We start from the raw sequence: 27779 nt of genomic DNA on the forward strand, positions 1-27779 counted from the left end.
TTGCAGGTTCTCAAGCTGAGGAGAGGCAGCAGTGGAGATAAAGGCTCTAGTGTGTGTTGTAATGTCTGACCCTAATAACAATAATTGTGCCCTTTTTTCTTTATGTTGCTGTACTTTGTTGCCACAAAGGACCACTTGATGACTTTAAGTTACTCTTCAAGAGATTTCCTTGAGACTGGAGATCCTCTTGGAACTCCCCACGGAAAAGCCCCTTTAATGTCCTTCCCATGCTTATGAAGACAGTTTCATTTCCCTCCTCATTTCCCAGTTTACATACACAGCTGAATAAGTCTTTAAGTATGCAAACTACACAGCACCTCTCTACACATTTGCTGCTGTCACCCCTTTCCCGTTTCCCTCTGTGGATTGCACCATTTAAACCTAATGTCTTTCAACCATCTGTCCCCTCTGCTCCAAAGCTGTCCATCTGTAGAAATCCCATTACCCTCTCAATTTGGTATATTAGACACAACTCAAAGATTCAAGCAACACTTCCCACTTTTAAGCTTTCCTCCAAACATAAACAGTGGCTTGAACATCCGTTTACCACTTGAAAACACAACCCCCACAGAGTAACTGACTTATACTATCTCTCTCCATATGTAAGGAGTCTTAAAACTAGACAAGCAACCCTGAGTAGTAGCTTTGTTAGGAATAGCCAGCATCTGGAAAGCAGACTGATTCACTCACTGGTTACAAAATATGCATATATGTTTTCCTCAGTTGAAGATTTCAGACTGAGGGTGGATTTACTAAGGCCAGTCTCCCCATATGCAACGTAAACAATGTCCACCATCTTCATGCTTTGCCAACACAAGTTTCAAAGACAGGAAATCTCACCGTCCATGAGAACAGTATTAGGAAAGCCCTGATGTCAGTAACACAGCAACAGTAAGGAGTGTGGGAATGTGAAGCTTTACGCAAACAACGTCCAGGATACCCTGTCATAATCTTTAAGGGCTTGCAGCAATCCATAAACTAAACTTTCAAGTAATTTTTTTAACCTAATTTTGTGTACCAGTTTCATTTCACTGCAATATGAGAGGCTTTACCTTGTTTCTGTCATTTACCCTGTACTCATAACAGGTTACAGATTTCCAGCTTTAAAGAAGCTAAGCTTTTGTCTTCTCCCCCCCACTCTCTCTCCCTCTCTTCAACAACCTTGAATCTTGTTTAAAGCTAGAAGCTCTGCTGCTGCTGGTGGCAGAAAAGTTGCTAGTCCTGACCAGGGCAGTAGCAGCTCTCCGACACACACCAACAACCAAATCTGAGGGGAGAAAAACAAAGAAAAAGAAAAAGAAAAAAAGAAAATAAAAAGAGAGATGCACAGAGGGGGGGAAACATACAGTTGGCAGTGAAGGCAGGTGGGAAGATTGCTTGTATCTCTCCCTCTCCCCAAACACAAGAAAAACAGGAATCACAACAAAGATAAAGTATTTGACCTTTGGAAACAATCGATAATGGAATAACTAAAATCCTATCAATACTGATCCATATTTTTGTGTAAAAATAAATTGAAAATATGCAGTTCGTCTTAAACACTTTCAGCCTATCCTTGAATGTGAATTCTCTGATCTTCATTAGCATACACTGCCCTGCTGGAGCAGAGAGGAGAAGATAGAGTACATCCCCCCCCCCAAAAAAACCCAAAACAAAAAACCCAGCATACATTTAACTGAAGGGTTTAATAATGTTAATAATGTTCTTGTTGCAACCATTTTCAAAGGGGGTACATAATGGGCTGGCTATGAAAAACAAACCCCAGAGAGCAGCTTAGTTTGTACATATTAAAACAGCCTCTTCCAACACAGTTTCAGAAGTGCTGCCAAACAACAACCTGTTCAACGCAGTAAAAGACCAAATTAAAACCGTCCTCTCAAAACAACTACATCTGCCATTCCTATTCATCTGCTCCGCCGCCTGGCTTTTTACAGACGGCAGAGAGACGCGCTGCAGAAAAAGCCATAAAAATCTGAAATAATCTTGGAAAAATCTGAACATTCATCACATGAGAATGCAGAGCATCACACACTGGTATGATCAGGCACACAGCATCAAGTAAAGTGGTTGTACATGTCATAGGTGTTGAAAATAATTTTAAACTGCAATGACTGCTCACCTGACAGAAATGATCATGTTAGCGTTTTATTGCAATTAACTTTTTGCAGGGCACAATAACAAACTGCAATTTATCACCTTTTTCAAACTGCTAATTATGTTAAACTTAGGCAATATCTGTTTTATCAAAACATAGTTATCCCACTTCTTTTTTTTTTTTTGCTGCAAAAATCAACCCTGTCACTAAAACCTGCTATAAATGTTGCCATAAGACGGAGTCAGTCTGAGACTGAATAGGGGCTGTTGAAAAACCACATATCTGTTGCTGTCTACATAGACAGAAATCCAACTATCACATCTGCATTCTGCAACTGTTCTACAGGAATAAAGCCAGAATACAACCAGCTGGCAGCCAGTCAAATCAAGTCTCTTCAAGTTGTGCTCATTGACAAAGACTCAGATTTAAGGCAACGTGCTTGCAATCTGTCTGCATTTATAAGTCAGATAGTAATTATTTGCAAACCTTCAACATCTCTCAGAGTACAGTCAGTCCAAGTCAGACTGCAACTGTTTGCCGACCTGTGCAATCCCCTTACGATCAAAAGTGGCTTTGAATGTGCAAACCCCGAAGGCGTGGGCAACCATTTAGTTACCACAAATTGCCATCACTTGCGGAATGTGAAAAATTCAATACAGTCGCCAGACACCCACCACTTCTTCTGGTAAATGTAAGGAGGTTGCCGTCCTGTCCTATTCCTACTAGTGTGACTGAGCTTGCTCGGAATTAGGAAATAACTTTGTCAAGCTAAATGCATCCAGTGTTGGATGGTTTATTAAATTTAAATTTGTTCTGATAACCTTATTTCAGGATGCTGGTGCAGGAGATTCCCAGATTATTTTAATTTATTTAATAAAATATCGATATTTGGTGTTCTTGTATTGATACTATATCGGCACAAAAAAATATCGCAATACTATGCTGCATTGAGCCCCCCCCCCCTACTATTTAGGGAGATCTCTTAACTGTCAGTGATTTTACAAACTCAAGTGTTAACCATTGGTTGGCTTCATCTTCTAAATATGAGGATTTGCTGGGTTTTGGGTTGGATTTTTTCCCCCTCTTCAGGATTATGCAACAGTACATGACCTTATCTTTGTGTTTTGGACAGTTGATCGGACAACAGGACACAGCAAGAGCAATTCTCAGAAACAGATTGGCTAATCAAGAAAATAACATCCAGATTTGTTCATAATGACAATACAGGCTATTTGCAGTCTGATCATAATTAGTAATACTATGGGTTCAGAAAGCCTTCATCTTCTATACAATAAATGTTTGCAGGCACTTAAAGGAAACTGAACAGGTACAAAAAATGTAATAAAATATTGTCCTTAACAGATCTCTGATCGTCAATCTTGGGCATGCATACATAGGTCACTTCAATATGACACAAAGTTAAGCCAGTACTAACAAATGAGACACATTTTATCCTTCCATTTCTAATGATTAATAAACACCAGTGCTGAGAAAAAGAACATCATCAATTTTTGATCGAACAGAGGCAGATTTCCAGCTCCTGGCTGATCGGACCGTTTCATCTGTTATGTGCAACCCAAAGCACATTTTTAACCAGCAATCAATACAACAGCACTGAAATAAATGCTCCCTTTATGAAGCTTCTGGTGCTCAGCTTTTGTTGACACTCTTCCAGAGAAATGTTGTATCTCCTTTTTTTTTTTTTTTAAAGAAAGCTGTAAATTATGTAATTTGGCAACTGAATGATATCCTATCAGCAGTGTGTCCACACTTCTGCAGTCAAACTCAGTATGGCAAAAGATATGCAACAGTGCTGCTGCACTTTTGTAATCAATGTGGTGCTTTATACTGCACAGATTACACAAGTATGTGTGTGCAAAGCATCGCTCTTAGAATAGCAGCGTAACAAATATAGAAGGGAAGTGACAGAAGATTCATTCAAATGGACTGGCTGACATCTGTGCATCTTAACCAAAGTTGGTCATCTGACCTGACCTCACGACTCCCTCCCAAACTGAAATTAACATGAGCTCCACAATTTGATCCAAACTGACAAAACAGCACAAGAGAAAGATGCAGCATGGTTAAATAAGAGAGAATTGAATCTGAAACCGTTTAATGGTGCGCTTCAGTACTGCACTTCTGTTGTTTAAGAGAAATATGTAATGAATGCACACCCATTTGGGTTTGGCTATCGCTGCATATGAGGGGTTGTGGTCAAGTTTGAGTTTAAACTTGATGCACTCCAGTTTTACACAGCGGAGTAGAAATCTGGGTAGTTCCAAGTTCATGTTTGACTCGAGTTACATTGCATTTAATCAACAATACAAAACAAAAAAAACTATGGTAAAAACAATGTAATTAAGGCTTACACGATGAAACACAAGCTAAGGTCTCACAAGCATAATGAAGAACTGAAAATAATACGTATTGTTGGGCTGGTTTGTACTCTGCTGTTGCGACTCTGTTAGAACTGAAACAATTGGATGTCAGGGACACAAAGACAAGCCTGTCCACCACAGGAGAGTAAACATTAAGGCACCAGTAAAAAGAAATGGCCATACAGTTTTAGATCAACAACTTTCTAAAAATGTCTGGACAAAAGAGGAACATAATATTCATAACGGCTTGCAAGACTGTTGCATTAGGCTGCATTTACAGCATGTTAGGCGACTAACTGAATAAGGGATGTGGACTGTGCATCAAGCTGTCAGCTCAGTGTTGGTTTAACTAAAGCTGCCTCCTGTGACAAAACAATTTCAAGTCCTGTGATTTGCAAGAAATCAGAGCACAGCCACAATAACCTTAAAAGTCTTAAATCTCTCAGCTGTCAACATCCCATGAATTTAGTCCTCTGTTCCCCAAGATAAAGTCTGGATTTGGATAACTTTATAAAATTAACAGAAGTGACCTTTGCAGTGGCGCTATAAACATTTTTTTAAACAGAAACCCTTGAACAGATGAAGAAATAGGAGCTGCCATACTAAACAGCATTTTTCTACTACACTTCGTGCTTTTGTGCTCCTTTCCTTTCTCCTTTATATGTGAATAGTGAAGCAAAGTTGCCTCTGGTGTGTTTAAGCTGCCTGGCAGCTGCCCAGGAGGAGTGGAGTCTGTGCAGCTATGTGTTTCATGGCATGTCTCAAACTGTTCATACAGGTTTGCAATCTATAATTTGACCATCCTGACGTCCATACTTTAGATTCATCGTTTGCTCTGCACACAGACATCAACTTGCTCTTCCTGTGGCTTCTTCCCAGTACATTGCTTTCTTTAGGACGTTTCCTTTTTCTGATCGAGGGTTTAAGAACAGAAAGTTGTATGCTGTACATTACCTCAAAACCTCGAGGCAAATCAGTGACTTTTTAAAGATGTAGACTGACTGAGTTAAAGTCAAGTTAAAGACCCACGGTTATCGGATTAATGCGTGCACGGGCATTAAAGTCCTCGCACTCTGCAGCTGTTGACTCGGTTTGTTTAAAAAGCCCAGCGCTGGCCGGAGAGGCAGCCGAAGTAGGCAACAAACTTCATCCCGTGCAGCACATTCAGCTAAATCTGCTAACTTAAACTTCAACTCTGAGCGCTACCAAGCTCCACATCAACACAAGCTGGCTAACGTTAGCACTGCTAATAGCTAGCGACTGCGTTAGCAGGCTAATGCTAGGCCCTTTTCCCCACCGGTCCACCGCTGCAATATCCCCGAGCTGCGGTGCTGTACTTTGTAATTCGCATTGTTTTTATTTACCTGGGAAATGTGGCGATGGACACAAGTAGCAGGACTTTCCAGCGCTTCCTCCCGGTCGGGTATCCACAGCGAGGTATCCTTTGAGGCTTGAAGAAGCTAACGCTTGGAGGTAAACGCTCCTTCTTGGGTCTCCCAGCAGCAGCAGTCACTGCACCTGACCAACCGAGGCTAGCACGCTAGCACGACCTGCTAACTAGCCTCCACAAGCCAAGTTCGTATACTGTTAACTGGCTAGTCAAACACTGCTAACGCTAGCTGCTCTGCCAAACTGACCAGTGCACTGCTCGACCCGTTGACTCTGTGCTCTTACACGGTGATTTACGATCATTACAAGAGGCAGAAGAAACCCACGGAGCCCATATAGCGCGTCAGTAGTAAAAGACTTGCCGTCCGCAAGCTCCTCAACAGGGGCCAGGTCTGCTCCTCTCCTGGCTCTCCACCGACTGGAGAGAAGGGCTGTCGCAACTTGATGATGGCACGTTTTTGTTTGCTCCTGTGCGCGCTTACGTGAGATATACGTCCATGTGAAAAATAAATAAAGTAGGTTAATTTTTATAAATGCAACCAATGGCGGATCAAGTCTTACGAATTGATTCGTGTTAAATGTTAAAATTCCACTTTTTAAAAAAAAAATCACAAAAATAACTGACAAATTTATGGAAACATTTATAGAGACATTTATTTATGGAGACAAATGAGTTTGTTTTTTGTTTTTTAAAGTAGAAATTAAAGATAGTAGTTGATTGGGATTTTATTTCGAAATATTCCAAACATATTCCCCTGGAGTTTATTTCTCCCTCTCTGCAGTACTTTTATTATTACGTTATTATTTTTATTTTGACAAGGCTTCAAAGAGGGGTTTGTGAAAGCATTTATATCATGGCCTTAAACCCGACTTTAGCAACTTTAGAGCCAATGCAACATGCATAGGTCCGGAGAAAACATAGATACACATGTGACGTGCGTGATGTGCCTACCTTCCTGGGGTGGGGGGTGTCCTGTAAGGCTCAAGCAGTAGTTCTTCCTTTTATGACCTTTTCCTGTGCCTAACGGAGCTGGGTCCCTGGTGAATGTGAGACACTCTAGATAAGCCATCAGATTAACTTCACCTCGTTTTTCTTTTCTTTGTCTTGTCATCTTCTCCTTATTATTTATATGACAATTAATATTAGAATTATCATTTTTGTTGTTAATGGTCGTGATGACCATTCCCAGGTCTAAGCCTATGGCTACAATATAGAAACGTATTTGCCCCATTCCTGATTACTTGTTTTTTTTTATATTTGTCACGTTTCAGATCATCAAAAAAATTTAATATTAGACAGAGATAACCAGAGTAAATACAAAATGCAGTTTTTAAACGATGATTTCATTTATTAAAGGAAAAGGCTATCCAAAGCAACCTGGAGCTGTGTGAAAAAGTAATTGTCCTCTTCTTGTTAAATCATGAATGAACTGTGATTCACCATTTATTTATTTGAAAAGTTGATTTCAGTTTCAGTAGCCACACTCAGGTGTGATTACTGCCAGACCTGTTAAATTAAGAAGTCACTTAAATAGCACTTCGCTCTCGCACTGCTGGCTTACTTGTTGTTCCTAGAGTATTTAAAAGTAGAATGGGAGGGAGAGGCTTCAGTTTTCAGACCCCTCTTCGGTGGAACCAGCTTCCGTTTTGGATTCGGGAGACAGACACTATCTCTACTTTTAAGATTAGGCTTAAAACTTTCCTTTTTGCTAGGTGACCCTGAATCCTCCCTTAGTTATGATGCAATAGACGTAGGCTGCCGGGGGATTTCCATGATGCATTGAGTTTTTCCTTTCCAGTCACCTTTCTCACTCACTATGTGTTAATAGACCTCTCTGCATTGAATCATATCTGTTATTAACCTCTGTCTCTCTTCCACAGCATGTCTTTTATCCTGTTTTCCTTCTCCCACCCCAACCGGTCGTAGCAGATGGCCGCCCCTCCCTGAGCCTGGTTCTCCCGGAGGTTTCTTCCTGTTAAAAGGGAGTTTTTCCTTCCCACTGTCGCCAAAGTGCTTGCTCATAGGGGGTCATATGATTGTTGGGTTTTCTCTGAATATATTATTGTATGATCTACTGTACAATATAAAGCGCCTTGAGGGGATTGTTGTTGTGATTTGGCACTATATAAATAAAATTGAATTGAATTGAAATCAAGCCTGTTAGACAAAATGAAGCAGGCTAAAAAAAACCTCAAAAAGCAACACATCATACCACAATCTAAAGAAACTCAAGAACAGCTAAGAAACAAAATCATTGATATCTGTCCATCTGGAAATGGGAACAAAGTTGTTTATAAGGCTTTGGGATTCCAGTGAAGCACAGTGAGCCATCACCACAAACGTAGAAAACTTGAAACAGTGGTGAACCTTCCTAGGAGTGACCAGCCTACCAAAATAACTCCAAAACATGTTGATGACTCATCCAGGAGGTCACAGAAGAACCCAGAACAACATTTAAAGGACTGCATGCCTCACTTGTCTCTGTTAAGGTTAGAGGTCATGAAAAATAGCATCCATGGGTCAAGGAGAAAACCAGTGCTGACTAAATGCATCTTGATGATCCCCAAGACTTCTGGGAAAATATTCTGTGGACTAATGAGACAAAAGTTTATTTTTGGAAGGTGAGTCCCATTACATCTGCATAAAGCTCAGCACAGTATTTCATAAAAAAAAAAAAACCACCATAGCAACAGTAAAACATGGTGGTGGTAGTGCAATGGTCTAGGGATGCTTTGCTGCTTTAGGACCTGAAAGGCTTGCTATTATTGATTGAATCATTCTGCTCTCTACCAGAAACTCCTGAAGGAAAGTGTCTGGCCATCAGTTCATGCCCCCTCAAGAGGACAATGATCAGAAACACAACAATCCGGTCGTTAAGTCTGACGTCACTAGCCATGTCTAGGCCTAAACTTCGCTGCAGGTCCATATATCAAACGATCACTATGGCATTACTGAGAGTTGAAAAACTGTCTAAAGTCTTTCATCTTTAATACCAGGTGTAACAATTGAGTTTAACATCCAGGCATCCATGAAAACGGAATTTATGACATTTAACGGAGTTAGAAGTTAGCAGGAAGTTAGCTCGCTAGCTTCTATCTAAATACAATATAGCATGTCCTGACTGCGGGGTTTTGGAAACAAATTAAAACGTACAGCTCTGTTATCACTTCCAACATAAATGAAGACAGAAAACTAAACAGCAGTGATGTTTGTAGGGTTACTGAAGTTGGGCTAGCTGGTATATAATTATGTGCTACGTGACCGCTAGCGACACAGCTATGTTAGCATAATATAAACAAGCTCAATTTTTTTCCACTCGATAAAAGTTAATGTGAGTGTTCTCGGTGGTCAGGAACAAATGTAATCGCATGCCAGGATGCTGTTAAAAGACCAAACTTCAGCCAGGAGAACAACTGAGATAATCCATCCACAATACGAGGTTAGTCATTCATATACTGCTGCATGGGCTGGGCTGTAGTTACATCCTAAGGTTTTAAAAACTGAGCTTAAATAAATGATTAGCGGTAATAAAAGCCGAGGGAGGTCAACAGTGATCACTGACTGTTTTAGGAGCTTTTTTTAGGAGCTTTTTGAGATTAAATAGAAGAAAATACATAACATTAACAATGTTAACAACACAAAAGCCATATTAAACGCAGACTACTTTAGGCCCGGAAGTAGGATTCGTCATGTCATCACTTAACGACCGGATAAACCTACCTCTGAATGGCTAAAAAAAACAATGGGGTTTGCGAGTGACCTAGTTAAAGTTGATACCTTAAAAAGTCTATGTTGGAAAACCCCTCAATGTGGTGAAAATACTTGATGTGAATGACTCATTGGCAGTTAGCACAAACATTTGATTGCAGCTCTTATTTTTTTCACACAGGTCAAGGAAGGTTTAGGTAATTCTTTCACTTAATAAATTAATTCATCATTCTTTTTTATATGAATAAATGAATGATTTAATTAGGTATCCCTCTGCTCTGTTTCCTCCTCATTCACTGTAGCTGGAGTGCTGTGATCTGGTTCAATCTGGGTGACCTTTGGGAGGGGGCTGCAGGAGTGGGGGCTCCAGATCACTGCTCCCATCCTTTGAACCTCTGAGTTACACAAGACATCAAAGTTACTTAACTGCTTATAAACAGGCTCCCTCTTCTGGGTCTGGGGGCTGTTTTGAAGGAGCTCACACTCCCAGTTGGCTGCCTCTAATCAAATCCAGGGGCGACTCAGAGCTGTATACTGATCTAAACATGAGAATGATCCAAATCATAGTAACCAGTAAAACAGAGGAAAAGTTCTGCTTACTAACCACAGAAGAACATCACTGCTGATCAGTAAAACCTCTAGGTTTGGTTTTGTATAAGTTTTTTCAGTTTTATGATGTATAAAAGTCATGAACAAAGCATCTTACCCTCATACAACACTTACTTGCGATCAAAGCATTTGTTTATCATTATATGAAGAATTTTTACAGTACAAAAGTCTTGATCGACCCCTTGTTTCTTCCAAAGAGCCAGACTTTCTTGTAGTTGTTTTTTTGTTTTTTGTTTAATTTTTTTGTTAAGCTCTAACAATGACCTAAGACTCACTCAAGGATAAAAAGGGCACCTAAACCAAGAGATGAGCGAGTGTTGTGTCTACACATAATAGACAACTTAGCAAAGATCTAATTTTAAAGTGTATCTTTAGGCAATTTACATGTATTACATTGTACATTGTATCTTTACAATTAACATGCAGTCACAAATAAATAAAAGTTGAGGAAACAGGACAAGAGGAGGACAAAAGGACCAGTGGAAAGCCTAAAAAACAATCCACTGCAGATGAACAGTATTTGGAAGTCATCTCCTTATGAAATAGGAAAAAAATCTAGCAAAGACCTGACGCGGCTGATCTACTGTTCACTGAAGCTTCATCACAAATGGTCTCAGTGGAAGCGTGGCTTTCAATAAGTGATTCTTAAGAAAAGGAAACAGGGAGAAAAGGCTGTGATATGCCAAATTACACAAGAACTGGACTGAAACTCAGTGGCAACAGGTCTGATCATTGTCAGTGAATGGGTGTCTACAACCATCTGTAAAACACGATGGAGACTCTGTCATGGTTTGGGGCTGCATTTCGCAGAAAAGTGCAGTCCGGTTTTGATCCGCTATGTAATACCATCTAGTAAGAATGTAAAATATGTAAAATCAGATCTGGATAGAAAAACAAACAACTGAACACCATCAGTCATGGATCAGCCTCCTCAGAGCCCGGAGCTCAACATTATTGAAGCAGTCTGTGATCATCTTGACAGACAACAGAATAAAAGGCAGCAAACGTCCAAAGAAGAGCTTTAAAAACCCAGATAGATAGATAGATAGATAGATAGATAGATAGATAGATAGATAGATAGATAGATAGATAGATAGATAGATAGATAGATAGATAGATAGATAGATAGATAGATAGATAGATAGATAGATAGACACCTTTTATGAAAAGAGGCAAAACCAATGCTTAGGTGAAGATCAGCAACAATAATACATGTAATAATATTTTTATATATACTAATAAAACATTTTTTGTATTCATGACTGGAAACTGAAAATATATATTTTCTAATCATTAAAGTTTGAGTAATAACACAGGAAGTGAGAGGCTATAAATGGAAATTTACACAGCACGTCAGAAATCATGTAGGCTGCCCTAATTCTTCCCAGAATATTGAGCCGCATTTATTCAAAGGCAAAAAAAAAAAGAAGAGAGTTATTGTGGATTAGTGTGAGGCTGCTCCTGCTCAAGTTAGCCATGTGGTGCCAGCTGTGGTTAGCTTTGGCTCATGGTCATTTTCATGGCCTGTATCTGGATCCTGCAGGGAGAGTCTGAAACCCTGAGATATCACTAAGCACCAAACATGTGATCATGAGAAGTGTGGAATTGAGGCTGGCATCCGATCAATGAAAGCACACCCTGGAAACAAAGAATGACTGTAAATATCCACACTTTCTAGCTAAATTTTCTCTCAAATAGGGTTTGAAAGCTGCTGTAGCTGGGCTTTATGGAAAGAGGTCCTGTAAGTGAGTTCTCAAAGAAATCTGAACCACAGCTTGAAAATTTTGTGTCAGGGGGATTTCTCTGCCTGCTGTTGTGGTCATCACCACACCTAAACATGGAACTTTCCCTAGAGCTTCCTAATGATTGTTTAAAACAGTGATTTCCAGGCCTTTTTGCCTTGTTTTTGACTCCTCGTCACAGGTTAAGGCCTTTAGAGGTAACATATATTATTAGAAGCAAGGAAGCATTTTTCCTCTTGAATTGTCTTAATAAAAACATTTTTAGAGGTCTAAAGAAGTAGATATACACAAAAAATAAAGCATAGCAAATAGTTTATGCACTGCAAACACTCACAAACTAGAAAGCTAGAGAGGCATTTACAGCCCTGGCAGATGTCTCTGAAGCAACCTTTAATGGGACGCAGAGGAAATAATGTGCATTAAATTGTGCATCACGACTCCAACGTATCGAAATCAGACCTGAAAGTCTTCTTTTAATGATGCTCGCAGACTTCCTCGTCCCTGTTTTCCACTCAAACGTTGCCCAAGAATGGCTGAACGCGGCGACTGCGACAGACAGATGACGCTCTGTGACATCGCACACAGTTTGTCAACTCTCGAAGGCAAACAAACACGGATGCTGGTGCGTCTGTGAAAATCGAGCTGATAGAGTGTGACAGGCAGCAACAGTGCCTGCTGGGTAGACACTGATTCAGTCAACAAAGCCTGTAAATTTGGAGAAGACGGGGGCTTTGGAAATATGATGTTATGAGTGAATCCTGGAGGGGATTACATCATATGTCTGCTCACCGTGACAGACATGCCTTTAAGCAAAGTTATAAATGCACCTGTCCACCCACATATCTGCGAATATACACACCTTTGTGAGAGATTCCTTTGCCACAAGTAGAAGATGAAAGCGCTCGGGTCATGTTTGATTTGAATCACTTTGCTGTTTTATTCAAACCAGTTTAACCATAATCTGATCCTCTGATCCCACCAGTAAATTAAATTCCACACCTGCTGCTGGAGCACATCGACCTGAAAGCCAGAGTCTGAAGTGCATCTTCACTTTGTCATCAAGCTTTCACTGGATCACAGTGTAATTATAGCATAATGATCAACTTCATTTGTGCTGCAGCTTTCAGCAATGATGATTAAAAGTGCAAATAACTATTTGTACTTTCTACTCATTTCAAAAGAGGATCATCACTTCATATAATGGAAGTTTTTTATTTCAAATATCAAACTGATTTGGGCCTAAATCACGAGCCTATAGAATTTGGACAGAATTTTTGGTGCCGATATCAACAAGATTCGGTGGGCAGAATCAAGCTAGTGCCAGCATAAAGGTAGGGATGATTTTTAAGTGTCTGATCATTTCAAATGCAATATTTCTCACTGTATTTTTAGTTGTGGAAGCAAAGTGAAAGAAAAAACAAAAATGTTTGTATTTCTATGCTCTAATATCCTTTTATTAGCACATGAATATAGCATGAGGTTCTTAGCTTTGCACAAAAAGCTAACTGGCAAAAACGCCCTTCAAAGACGATTTACTTTCTTACTTTGAGTACATGCTTTTCACTTTTACTTGAATTGTTGAAACAGTATTTAAATTCTAACTAAAGTATTTTTTTGGAACACGCATTTGTACTTTTACTTACCTAAATAATTTGTGTACTTTTAACCCCTCTGAAGACAAGGACGAACAAGAAATCCTTACTTCTGAGAAGGTTAGGTCTGGGAATATTTTCCTAAATGATACATTTTCCAATTAAAAAACAAAAACACTACTTCAATTTTTCAATTGAAGAAAGAGAGCCAGAGATTAATAATAACTAATGATTAAATGCAGACTGGTGTATAAACACATGAAAAAAGGTGAGTGAAGAAGAACAGCAGCCTAGGCCTATCGCAGCATAACTAAGGGATGACTCAGGGTCACCTGATCCAGTTCTAATAAAAAGCTTTATCAAAAAGGAAAGTTTTAAGCCTAATGTTAAAAACAGAGAAGGCGTCTGTGTCCTGAATCCAAACTGTTCCACACAAGAGGGGCTGGAAGTTCAAGGCTCTGTCTTTCATTCTATTTTTAAATATACTAGCAAGTCAACTAAGAAGGACCAATTGGAGAGAAAGCGTAAACAAACATAAGTAGTAGTGAAACTAGCTTAATCTAATGATATGTCTGTAAGAAAGTCATGAATTACCCTTAAGTGATTTAAACCCTGCAGCAAACAAACAATATGAGGGTCAGAAAGAATGAAGGTTTCATAAGACTAAAGTGTCAGAAATATAGCAAAGAGGCAAGCCATGGAGAGCATATTCTAGCTCTGCAGCAAAGTCAGAGCAACCAAAGGTCAAAAATAGCAGAATTATTAACGTTTAGTACCCAATAGTGAAGTTCCAAAAGCAGCCCAAGTGCCTTATAACAAACACTCAGTTGAAATGTGTCGTTTGGCTTCTCAAGCTCTCGAAACACTTATGAGTGATATCATTTTGACATTTATCAAACCTCGTCCTGAGAATTTTTTTGCAAACTGAAAGACCTCTTTAATGACTGTCTAGGAGTCAGTGTACAGAAGCTTATTTGGATTTCTTTAGAAGATTTCTGTAGCACATTGTTTAGGATAAGTGAAGAAGCTGTAATAAAGGTGTGAGGCAACAAAACTCAAAATCCTGCTGCTGAGCTTTTAACACCTAGCTAAAGGAGTGACCCCCATTTGTTCTTACAGCCCTTCAGAGGCCACCTGTTAGTTTTAGAATACATTTTAAGGTTTTATTGCTGTTTTTTAAAACTCCTGCCTACGTGTACCAGCTGCTGCGTCTGTATGTGCTCGCCCTATGCCTGAGACCTTGTGGCAGGGCCTCGTCAGTGGTCCCAGCCACATGTTTGATCATTAAAGGTGATTGAGCCTTTGCAGTTCAGCCTCCATGACTGAGGATCTCAAAATTGTTGTGTTAATTATTGTTTAGCACTTCCCTCTACAGGGTAGCGCTTACACATTCACCTAATGAGCAAAATCTCGCCATTCTGATCACAGGAGGACACACAAACCTCTTTGGGATGGTGCCATTAATCTGGCATCCAGCATTAAAAAAAATCTAACAAATATGTAGAGCTACTTGCTGTGACGAACCCTTGTGAATGAGGGAGCAGTGGAAAGCTTCTGTTCTGTTTTGAAGAGTGCTATTTAACTACATATAAAGTAAACTAAAAGCTTCTTTTTCTGCAGGTCTTAAAAACGTAACCTCGGTGCGATGCCCCAAACTGAAACCCTATCAAATTACAGCCAGAGAACGGCTACTTGATAATGTTGATACCAAGTAAGTTTGATACATGCATGTAAAGAGTAATTTTCTACTCTGTTAGCTGTTGATTGTCAAAATCTCGGTGTTAAGTCAGCGCTGACACTATGCGTGCGGTGACAGACAGAACTGCTGTCTGGAAATTTAATGGGAAAGAGGGAGAACAGGAGGGGGAAAAGTGCTGTGAGAGACTTCTTTCTCATTTGTATTCATTGCTTTGCATGGATCGTCTGGCCTCGCTCCCTCAGACCTTCCTGTGGTATAAATCCCATCAGCTTTTCACAAGTGTCCATCAGACAAACAGAGCTTGTAGATGGAAACAGGAGAGGCTCATCAGTGGATTCAAGGCAGTATGAGCTAAAGCGGAGTGTAGGCCCACAGTGACAGAAACACGTGTCTTATTGTGCTTTAATCTGCTGTTATATACAGTTAGATCCATAGGTATTTGGACCATGGCATTTTTTTTCTAACTTTGCCTCTGTAAACCACCAGAGAAGATTTTAAATCAAACAAATAGCATGTGATTAAAGCACAGACTTTCAGCATTTAATTCAAGCTGTTTAACCAAAGAGGATCAAAAGTAATTGGAAAACCAGCCATCAGTTTCACACCCAGGTGATTCCAAGTGTTGAATGCCTATTTGGTAGTTTTCCACTGTCCAAAGAAATATTATTGCATGTGAAGTGAAGGAGGCCATCCATGGCTGAAAAACCAAAATAAACCTATGAAAGAGACAAAAGGCTGAATCAGAGAAGCTGTGTCAAATACTTATGGGCCTGAATGAACACAAATGTCACCACTTTAAAGTGGTGCAATGAATGAAAATGTAACTTCAACCACTCTGAGTTTCACTAACATGAAGCTGAAAATAGGAAATCATGTAATGTGGTCTTGAATGTGCAATTTTTAGGTAAGTGGTGCTACTTTGGTGTTCTTTAACCTGACTTTCTTCAATATAAACAGCGTGTGGATATGGGCGTAACAGGTGTTGGTGTTTACGAGCAGCAAACAATGATAAAGCAGCAACCATGCTCCTGGTGGTACCACACAATCTCAGCTTGTTACAAACCTTACTGCACTGACTAATGCCAGTGGTCAGGGGAGGGGATGCTGTAAGTGTTGTGCAAAGAAGCAGAACTGTGAAAAGAGGTACTCGCTTAAAAAAACACAACCCCCGAGCAAGCCAGCTCTCCAGTGGTTGCTTTAAAAGAGCTTTAGCCATTGTTGCATCGAGCTACAGTTTCATTTATGACTTCACGGGCTGCATATTTTTCAGCACAATGGCTAAAACATTAGAATCACACACAGTATAAAAAGAAAAGCAGCTTTCTGTGCAGCGCTACATGTTTAGTGTGTTAGAAAAAGAGGCGCTAATTAGCCAAAACCACAGGCTTCAGCTGGGTTTGTTTTTACAGGTACTTAGTCATAAAAATGAAATGATTGCATCTTACTGTGTGTGTGTGTGTGTGTGTGTGTGTGTGTGTGTGTGTGTGCGCGTGCGTGCGTGTGTGTGTGTGTGAGAAAGAGAGAGATTGCGTTTATTTGTTTCTTTGTCCGCCAACTCCTCCTAGAACATCAGAAGTTGAGCAACCAAACTTGGCACACAGGTTCATCTCCCTTTAGGCTTCTGAAGGTTCTTATCTATATCAGATAATTGCATCATGCTGCCTAGCAACGGCCTCACAATGAGTTAAGACGGCCTGTTTATGGATTCGTGCACTGACAACATCTTATGAAAACATCCTATAGTCTTAATTTAATCACAGTAAAATCTGCTTTATATCCAAAGTGTTGAACTGTGCATGATATATTATGACATCACCACATTGCTTGGCAACCACCTAGCAACGGGTTAAAATTATCTATTTTTAGCACCATATGAAAACATCCTGTTGTTTTAGTTTCACACCTTCGCAAGATTTCATCTATAGCCATAAAACCTGATTTATACATGCCTAGCAACCACCTAGCAACAGCTTAAATCAACCCACGTTTAACATATAAGACCTCCTTCTTTTCTTTTTTCACATCTATAAATGTGAATACCAGTAATATTAGCATGCTAACACTCCAGAAAGGTTCAAGGACTACTCTAACATGGGCAAGCACTAGTTTAGACGAAACACACACACACACAGACCAGATCCACAAATTGTAATTTCATGGGTACACAACAAGAGGAAAAAACCAAAATCACTAGGATACAAAATTTTACTGGGTGAAGTAAAAGGTTTGAGCTGCTGATATTCCTACAGTCAAATTTCAAGACAATCAAAAATCCGAACTGAACAGTGGCACTCAAGGAAACGTAAGCACCACCATAACCGGTACAGGATTCATCATCAGTTGACTGTGATGTCTAAATTTCAAGGGGATCCATCTTCGTGGAAAACAAAGACAAAGACACACACACACACACACACACACACACACAAAGAGAGACGAATTTTATGGCAAGGTTTTATTTATTGAAATTTTACTTAAAGCACCATCAGCAAATCAATGACACAAGTGCCTTTATGAAATATTTACAAACATCTTTTGGTATACTGTATTCTCATATTTACAGTGCAGGATCCCGCACAATACTGACTGACACTATAAGAAAGTAGAGCTCACATTTGGATCAATGTTACAACTGCTTTGATTCAACACTTTCAAAGACAAAGGAAAGAATATAAAGTGTTCAGTCAACGAGTTATTTGTTATCTGTGGAGAGATAAAAATCTTATCGGGTGCAGCTTTCTGAGAGCTGCTTCGATGACGGGAAATAATTTATCCAAAGCTTTAGAAACAGGCTTTGAGATTTCAAACAAAACACTTAAAAAAGTTGCTTCTCTGTCATGCATTCAGCTGGATATCTCCCCTTTAAAACCTCCAGCTGGAGGGACTCATAGTGTAATGCAACAAAATGGCTTTGAGCTTAGGAAAAAGCCATAAGCAGAAACAAAGAACAGTGCAATCTATGATGGAGAGGAGAGAGATATTGACCTAATTGTAACATCATCAGTTACTACATTATGAATCTGAGCCATAAAATACTGTACATGTACCTGGCAGCATATTAAAGCAGAACACCATGTGGTGTGAAACGGATCACAGAGAGACGGTTTTGGTTCGGTTGTTATATGCTGCTGTTCACTAACGGCTATCAGAGGTGTTGCATTAGAAAAAATTTGAGGTTGAATTTTTGTTGCTGTTTTCCAGCAAAATTGTAAAAATGAGTGTTAAGTGTTGTTGTTTCCAGACAGTCACATGGCTGGATTATTGCTGGTGGAGGAGGTTCAAACATCAGTGCTGGCTTGCGTTGTGTTGACAGTGTCTCCTTTAACCTGCAGACAGGGAATCATGGGAAAGAGAAAGAGGTAGACATGTCAGACTTAAAGGTCAACCTTCTAAAATGTAACTCCAGTGTCCTGTGTTTGCAGCTGATGTGGTAAAACTGACACATTCGGGTAGTTTTTCAGCTGATATTTGGGATCAAAAGGGTTTAAATTACAGCATAATTCAGCCCAACTCCATCTCTAGTGTGCCACATTCACTGACTCACAGTGCCGTACAGTCCATCACAGCCTCGCTGCACACATGGTAAGCACTGGTTCACGCAGCGTCAAAGAAGGATCACTAATCACAAACCTCAGACTCTGGCAGCAACAAAACAATAAAACCTTCACTTCACAGCTCCTCTGCTACCCGTGAGCTGAGCTGGAAAGGTGATGATCCCACACACGACTAAAAAAAACATAAGTGTGAAAAGTCAGAGCGGAGGTGCTTAACTTGAAAGCAACGTTTGCAGTGGCCGATATTCATCCTGTTTTCCTGAGCATATTTGGCAATGAATCTATTCTTGTGTAGAATAAAGGTTTCACACGCTTTAGAACCAAGCATCTGCATTTTGGTGTTTTTCAGCTCATTGTTTTGCTTCACAAACATCAGAAACTTCCTGTTTAGCTCTGCTCTCAATGCCTTTCACAGCCTCTGTTCTTGCTACACACTAACCAGAGCTTCATATTTGAGTGGTGAATAAGCTGATGAAGAGGTCTGGTATGAAGCTGTAGTTGACTGAAGCACCTAAAAGCATCTACATTCATGGGCAACATAAATGAAGCCTGCAGGATCCTCGAATTAATCACTAGGTTAAAACTGGTCATGAGACTGGTTTTCGTCTGAATGTCACAAAGGTTAAACTTATTCTAGGTTATTTTAACAAACTTGCTTTCAGCAACACTGCATATGCTTTCTTTTCTTACTCCCAGCCACCATTGTGCCCGAGTCACCGTGGAAATTCACAGGTCTGACAAACAGGGCACAGCTGCCACGCTAGATGGCATCGCATTGAGCAACCGCAGCAACACCAACATCACATTTACTTCTGTTTTGAGATCTCTTGTGTAACCTCGTGTGTACAAAGTGCCTCCTAGTTGAATGCAAGTAACCTCTAGCCCTTGTACAGCTTTGGAAATAAAACCCTGGGAAAAAGCAATGTGTAAATGACGTTGGTCAACAGTTCGCGGAGCGGACCTTGACCTCGCCTTCCCGGCTCTTCCAGTAAAGGAGACTATTCCAGGGTTGAGTTGCACCACACTTCCACGCATGCCTGTTGTAATCACTAACAGATGTTAGTGGTGTTTGCGCTTTCAAACATGTGCAGTGACGAAAGGGTCACAGTTCATCAGTCACAGCTCTGCTGAAAACCAGCTGGTGCATCACAACAAACAGAGGCTGGCAGCAGAGAGGAAACGGCTTGGAAACACTTTTTATTGCCCAAGTCAGCTGTTGATCTGTGTTGTGTTAGCATTGTTGTGCAACATGCTATAAGTAATTTGTTTGCGCAACGCTCTGTGTTTGTACTATGAGAAAATCAATATTAAGTGAAGTTTTGTTAGTAGGCAGCAGGAAAATGTCACTCAAAACTCTACACTTCTTCATGCTTGATCATCATTTGGTTTAAAAACACATTTTGGAGATCTAATGATCTAATATATAAACAAATCCTAAGTGAGGTTGCAATTGAGAGAAATTATTCTCAAAATAGTCTGTAAATGTTAATAACTTGATAATATGCACAGGTATGCTCACCTTAAATTCAGTTACAGACATTTAGAGTCCTCTGCAGTTTCACCTATGCAAAGAATTCAAAGAAAAGTCATGAGATCAGTCAGTGTGGAATAAAGCAACTTCAGCGTAAGAAGCTCTGCTGGAGATTACTTGATGTAAACAACAGCGACATCTGCTGGATAAACTGTGGCACCTCCTTCACGCCTCTCTCAAACCAGCTGGGTCTTTCCCTGTGCGGGTGGCTCTCCACGTTGGTGGAGTGGTTGCAAAAGTCTGAGCACCTGTCACTGCACTACACTATGATGCTCAGCTTGCGTTTTATCTTTCGGTTGAACCAGTTTTTGTCTGAGAGCATTACTGGCACTTTAGCTCCAGTGACAGTGGCAAGACTCTTTTTTCCACACCCTAACTCATGTCATGACTCACATACGATTAATGGCATGTCAGTGACCTTCAGGACAACCTCCAAGGGCACAGCCTCCCTCGCTGGGGCTTAAATACCTGTGACGCTTGGCCAGTTGTTTCAGAACTGACAGAGTCTCTTGGTTAAGAGACAAAAAGAAGACCTGGTGCCTTCTTTTTAGTCACTCGACACCACCAAAACCTGGATGTCAGTGAACTTCGACGTATTTCTTTTGTGATCTGTATTTCTATCAGATTCCTAGCCACAGTATTTTTGTTTCCAAATTCTCTTCTTCATCCAGTGAAACCTACCATCCTTTTTCATCCACTCGTCCAACTCTTCCATTTCGAGCTCGAGTACAGAGGGCACGTCCTCTTCAAACATCGGCCTGAAAGACGCAAAGAAGGACTGAGAGTCATATTTTTTTTCTTTCTTTTGTATCATCACATCAAATATAATTTCAAAGGACTTCAGAGCCACATTTTTTAATCTTTAATAAGTCGGACTTAAATAAAAAAGAAAGACGTGTTTGTAGTATTATAGTAAAAGATTGCACAGAAGCCAGGGGGTAGTATATGTTTTCTTTACAGCTCTCAGTATCATTCAGCTGCAGCCACAAGCAGGAAGTTATTCTCACAAAGCGCTGAACATCGAGATGATATCAGTTCTTTAACAGGTTCAATAAGCAGTTGTAGCAAAATGACATGGGTGACACTTACATCGGCACCTTCTCTGTACTGGATCCATCCAAATATGGATCTTCCTTACTCAGGTCTACAAGCAGAGAATATGCAGCAGTCAAGGCCGCAGTCATAAAAAAACAAAAAAACAAATCAGATAATCTGTACATTGAATAATAATAATAATACGGTACATTTTATTTATGAGCGCTTTTCAAGTCACCCAAGGACACTTTACAATAGGATAAAACACTTAGTAAAACAATGGCAGAATAAGAACAATAAAATACAAGCACAAGATAAAATGAACAAACAGTGGATTCACAGTGAATATGCAGATTTGAACAGATGAGTTTTGAGTTGGGATTTAAACTGGGGGAGAGAACCAATATTTCTTATTTCAGGGGGCAGAGAGTTCCACAGCCTGGGAGCAGAGCAGCTGAAAGCTCTGCTTCCCATGGTGGTGAGGCGGAAGGAAGGTACAGTAAGCTGGACAGAAGAAGAAGAACGAAGTGAACGGGCAGAACAAGTGGTGGTTAACAGGTCAGAAAGGTAAGAAGGAGCGAGGTTATGAATGGCCTTGAAGGTGAGCAGAAGAAGTTTGAAAATTATCCGCAATTTCACAGGGAGCCAGTGAATTTCCTGAAGAACAGGGGTGATGTGCTGGTAGGAGGGGGTTCTGGTGATAATTCGAGCAGCAGAGTTCTGAACCAGTTGAAGCTTATGGAGGGATTTTTGGGGGAGACCATGCAGAAGAGAATTGCAGTAGTCATTAAAAACCACCAAACACTAAATTATTTCAGATACTTCAGTCTATCACCCCCAGTCCTTCACTTTTTGTTTGTTTTTGGACTTTTTGTTTTTCTCTGTGTACAGGCCTTCTAGATTCCCTGCACGTCTTCCCTGCCGTCTGGATTTCTGTGGATGTGTGTGAGTGAGCATGAGCATTTTGGAGTGGACTTTCTGAGTGAGTTGTGGATTAAGTTGAAGCTCCACCCCCTGTGTTATCTGTCTCACTGTATATATGTATATATCCTCACTTGGTGTCACATTGTAAATAAACCCTCACCTTCTCTCTAAACTTCAGAGTCCTGCGAGTGAGTCCTCTGCCTAATAATCTGTGACACCAGGATTAAGTGAGAGAAGTGAAACTTTAAAATATTCCCTCCTCTGATTGACATACCTGGATTTCTCTTTTGTTTGTTCCACCTGCGGTTGATGAAAATGCCACAAACTATCATGCAGATGATTAAGACCACCAGCACTGCAGGGATAATGATAATGATGGGGTCCAGGCCTGATGATTCAGTTTCATCCATGGAGTTTTCATCTATTGATGTGGCAACTGTGGAAGGAAGACAGCAGTTTAATCATTCGTTTCACCCAGGCCTCATAACGGTCTTAAAATTTGTTCACTGGCATAAAAATATGCAAAGAGGGGATTTTCACAGGAATTAAAACCATGGGGCATTACTGACATTACATTCAATTCAGCCCAGTGACTACTACAGTTGCACAGGTGATAATTAATGCAATCATTACTCATGTGGTAAAAGAAGCAGTCAGTTATACATACCACTACCGGAGGCACTGCCTTCTGCATGAACCCCGAGTAGAAACAACCAGAAATTGTGAGATGGTTTCATCCAAAATGAAAAGGGAGCAAAAACAGAACAAATGATGATAAAAAACAAAGCAAAGCATCATTCACATGTAATGATGGGGGGAAAATGATTTCATGTAAAATAAAAGCTGCTGTGGACCCACCGTACAGAGTCCCATTTGAACTGGTCTGATTGATGACTATACTGGTGTCAGTAACAACTGGGAACAACAGAAAGAGCAGATGTGTTCATACTCCTGGACAAAAGTATGTAGATATCCAAAAAGTGTGGTTGCTAAGCATCTAAATTGAAAACCAAATACAAAAAAGATGCTGTAGTAACATCATAACAGTTTTTTTTTTATTGTAATATGAAAGAAACAGAGCAACAAAGAAAAACCTAATATCGTAAAGCTAAAAATATCCAATATCCAAATTATTGCTTAAGTAAAAGCAACACAATTACCCCAATACGAGGCCCGCTTTCATTTTTAGCAACAAAACGTAAGTAAAATTTCTCTCTTTGCAGAAACCCGAGGATGTGTTAAAAAAAAAAATAGTGTTATTGTTGTCGTCGCTAGAGTTGAACTAGGGTTCAGGCATCATTCAAAGGGTCACAAGATAAATGCGAGGCGACTGCGGGGAGAGGAAAGAAGAAGAACGAGGTTCCATACCATTTCCTGAAGCTGTTTTTTATGATGTGACACATTCACTTGGAGGTTTGTGATGATTTTAAGTTTATATTGGGCAGGAAATTTTAAAAAAAATTGTTCCATAAGCTCCCTTACAAAATTAACATTGATGAAGTCCAAAGATGCTTAAATTCTTAGTAATTTTAGTTAATGTGTAGGCAACGCCTGCACAAGTAACTGAAAAGCACTCTCAAAGTAAAAACAAATATATTTAAATTAGGCAGACTCCCAGAGAAAATACATTTATCAGAGCTAAAACCATAAACAGCAGAAATAAATTTTAAAAAAAGAAACGAAATGAAAAGAAAAAGAATACAATTCTGTGTTAATTTGAAAAGCATAAGCCCCTCTCCTTCCTCCTTTACAGTCACTGAATGATTCATGTCATGCTTTCGATTAGTGTTGTACATTCTGAAATGATTCAGAGTATTTGAGGGCAGGGACGCTAATACTCTGAAATTTTGTAAGAATCGCTGGCTGCATGGGTCATGAGACATTAAAGCGTGTTGTGTTGTCTCTTTCGTGGGAAACGCTGATCTAAAAATTAGTCACTACAGCTTTAAAATAAGTACAGGAAAGTAAAAGCTACTTTAATACACCTTAGTGGCAGAAAAAAGCAATAAAATGGCTGTATTGATAAGTAGAGGCACGCATGAGTCTCTGAGTGAACATCGCAGAAAAAACAAAACACTTGTAACACATTAGAGGAAAAAGTCATAAATACTCGCGATTTTTAAAAGAAATCATATTTTGCAGACGTTCGCCACAGTGTTGGAGACTCTGGGATTTTCCCCCATTCAGCGAGGTGGGCACCTGACGTTTGGTGGTGAAGTCATGCTCACTGTTGGATGTTTATCCAAGAGAACGTGTTGAAGTGGGTGACAGCGTCTGCAGAACTGCAGCTGAGTGGGCTGATTAATACTGAAACACCGTCACATGGTGGGATTTCTTTCCCCTCTTTGCAAGTTCAGACTTGTAAATGCTTAATTTACAGCCCAGCCCACAGGCTCAGTGCAGACCTGAGGAGAAGTGATTCTTTAAGGATCTGGAGGAGAGGGGAGGGCTCTCCTCATTTTTGTCCAAAATTTCAGTGTAAGTGCACTCAGGAACTCCAGTACGACAGAAAAAAAGATTAAAATCCACACCAATGTATATAAATACATTGGTGTTAAGTTCTGCTGTAAACTGATGCATCAAATAAATGCTTAAAAGACACATAAATTGAAGTAAATTTTAATTATATTATTATAAGATATTGTTTCAATAAAGGGAATTCAAGGCAAAGGTTATACATATATGCGCGCAGGTTACTCTCTATGGTGATCTTATGAGCAAGTATCTCTTTTTTAACTTCAGGCCTTCAGTTAGAGATATCAAGATATCAAGATTGAGACAAACTAAGACATCTGTTTCTCAGAGCACTGACAGAAAAAACATGTCCACATACTTTTGCAGCATATTATTTACACCTCACCTGTGGTTACTGTGTCATTCCCTGACCCGCTTTGTTCCATTTCTTCTTGGCCAAACCCTGTATTTGGACACAGCTCGTTACTTTGTGTTGGGGAGCTGTTATGTCATTGAAATTGGACGGCGAACACTTGAAAGTAAAGCATCTGCAGCATTTCATAGCAAAAGTGAAACACACCTGGGGCTGAAGACTGTTACTTCTGCTTGAGTTCATTGGCAACATTGTGAAAAACAGCGAACCCGAGTCAGATCGCACAGGAACTCAGCACTTCCGTCTAGTTTAGTCCAAATGATTGCAAAAAAAATCTAAACTGTTGCACAACCGAGGACTAGGAGGTGATGATGTTGAGCAACTGGTTTAAAGCAAGTTTTCCACTCAGTAAAAAACAATAATGTTGTGTTGAAACTGTCCTTTTCAGAGTGTACTAACTGTAGACTGTGACGCCTGTAAGAGGCAGCTTTGGCTGACCTTGTTATAGACTTATAAAACTATAAAGACAGGTAACTGATTTCTACACATGGCGCTCATCTCACAGTCAAACCTGTGACTCTTCTAGCCCTATACTGTCAATTTCTGCTTGTTACATTTTAACTATAGGAGAAGTTTTTTTGATTTTGAAAGCGTGAGCAATAGGAGCCTTTGATTTTCAGTCAAAAAGACGTTCTCAGAGTGCCCCAAAAGAAAAACTGAAGCGCACAAACGGCAAAAGCGGGGAGGAGGCAGGAAAGCGGAGAGCACTGCTTTGTTTGAAAGTAAAGAAACTAATGTCCCCGGTCCTACCTGTCCCAGGCAGCACAGTGGTCAGCAGCAGCAGCAGGAGCAGGGGGACCTTCACCCTCGGGGTGCTCATGTTACCAATCCAAGAGACAGACATAGTGCCATTGTGCGCCCGCTTCCTTCTGTACTGTCACAGCATCGCACTTCCTGATATGACTTAACGTTAAATAGAAGAAGAAGAAAAACGATTCTCTGTCTCACTCGCACACCCTCAGATGCTCTGAGATGTGATGCAATCAGCTGTGTGCTTGTAGCCACACGCCTCATGGCATTCTTGGTGGTTAGGTATGCAGCTCAACAGAGTGAAGGGGGAAGCTGAACAAACTTTAAGGAAGGAAAAAAGGAAGAAAAGAAAAAAACAGGTGGCGTGAGCTCTGCCAAGAGAAGAAAGCTGTCACCGAGCTACCGCATTAAATGATCCAAGTGTGAAACTGCTGCGTGTCTGCTGTGTCCACTATAGCTGGAGCTTGAGCCACTGTTTGTGGTGAAACACTGATCATGAACCTCAGGGTCATGCTGCCTTGGTTATCAGTCAGCTGCTGTGGGTTCTTGGCCTACTTTAAAAAGACCACAGTTTCTCTTCTCATCGTTAGAAATGCGACGGTGATGTGTTTCAACATGACGGCCGGGCTTTGCGATTTCCATCAGCTTTATCTGTTCAGATCACCTCAAGAGTCACGTGGGGATAAAATGTATACCACAGAATTACTGTTCGATTCCCATGAAAAGAAGAAGAATGAGACTCTGTTAGCACAAACAAGAATAAATGAAATGATAGAAAATGAATATCTAATTGAATATAAATGGACATAGAGAAGTTGGGCTGCATGTTTTGAGCGTTCTGATATAAATGTTCAGTAAAATTTTCACAATTATGGTTTGACATGATATGAAGTTAGCACAGGTTTTCTATTTGAGCCTGACTGAAGAAAAGTAAATGTCTTATCAGATTTTACAGCCACGAGTCAAGAATCAAACCCCTGCAAACCTCATGGTGCTGCTGAGAAGGCTTCATCCTTATGGGGACAAGAAAGTCTGCATTGCACCCACTTGCTTCCCAATACACACAACAGTGCATACACCCACCACATCACCACCTAGTAGAGTTTTCAGCATTGAATTGGGGAAATGGGTTGTGTTTTGGGGTTAAAATAGATGTGCTCAACCGTGTGAGCCTCGTGTTTGAGACTGTTTGGCCCAAAAACCTTGAAGACCAACAGGTGTAGCTGTGGCTAAAAACCATCGGTGTCTTCAATAAATAAGTCTTTTTAAAATTCCTTACAAAACAAAAAGCATCTGTCAATTTCGTCAGTAGTCGCTAAAAAATATTTTTCATGTATCATTTTAGCCAGCCAGAAGGCTCAATCGGGCCCCTGCATAGAACTTTTGCAGAAGTCTTCTTCTTCGTCTTACTTATTTCTTAATAAAATACAAAACCAGAACTGTTTGGGTAACATGGTGGTGCAGTTGTTAGTGCTGTTGCCTCACAGCAACAAAGAGTTCAACTGGGACCATTCTGGGCAAATTTCCCTGTTTTATTTTTTTTTTGTGGTTTCCCTCTGGGTACTCTGGCATCCTCCCAAGTCCAAGGACAGGCAGTTAGTGGCGTTGGGTTAACTGGTGATTCTAAATTGTCAGTGTGAATTGTTGTCTGTCTCTCTGTGTTAGCCCTGCGTCAGATCAGTGATCTGTCCATGGTGTACCCGCTTTGGACCCTATGGTAGAGAGGCAGAGAATGAATGGAAATGTGCAGGAAAATTATTTTTATATCTCAGGAGGTTGTTTGAAAAACCTACCTTCAGCTGGTTTCTTGCCTCCGCAGCAGGTAGCTTTGCATGTTTGATGTGGCAGAGTTTGACCCTTCCTGACACAACACAAAAGATAC

The 27779-nt window shown here is 40.2% G+C and overlaps 1 protein-coding gene across 3 annotated transcripts; it reads right to left on the minus strand.

Annotated features, from left to right (window-relative positions):
• Positions 1–17656: 17656 nt before the first annotated feature.
• Positions 17657–26131, minus strand: tmem154 (transmembrane protein 154). Of its 3 annotated transcripts, none has more exons than XM_026171391.1 (9): positions 25898–26129; positions 25121–25177; positions 23119–23175; positions 22928–22945; positions 22535–22696; positions 21391–21445; positions 20983–21059; positions 20290–20332; positions 17657–18542 (listed from the first exon to the last, which is right to left on the minus strand). In XM_026171391.1, exons 1-8 carry the CDS (start codon positions 25989–25991, stop codon positions 20301–20303), a joined length of 552 nt encoding a protein of 183 aa, XP_026027176.1. In that variant the 5' UTR covers positions 25992–26129; the 3' UTR covers positions 17657–18542; positions 20290–20300. The 3 variants fall into 3 exon arrangements, with proteins under 3 accessions (XP_026027176.1, XP_026027175.1, XP_026027177.1); XM_026171390.1 differs by having other exon boundaries at positions 22928–22948; positions 25898–26127; XM_026171392.1 differs by lacking the exon at positions 20290–20332 and having other exon boundaries at positions 22928–22948; positions 25898–26131.
• Between the last annotated feature and the right edge of the window lie 1648 nt (positions 26132–27779).

This window comes from Astatotilapia calliptera, chromosome 6 (assembly GCF_900246225.1).
Source record: "Astatotilapia calliptera chromosome 6, fAstCal1.2, whole genome shotgun sequence".
NCBI lineage: Eukaryota > Metazoa > Chordata > Actinopteri > Cichliformes > Cichlidae > Astatotilapia > Astatotilapia calliptera.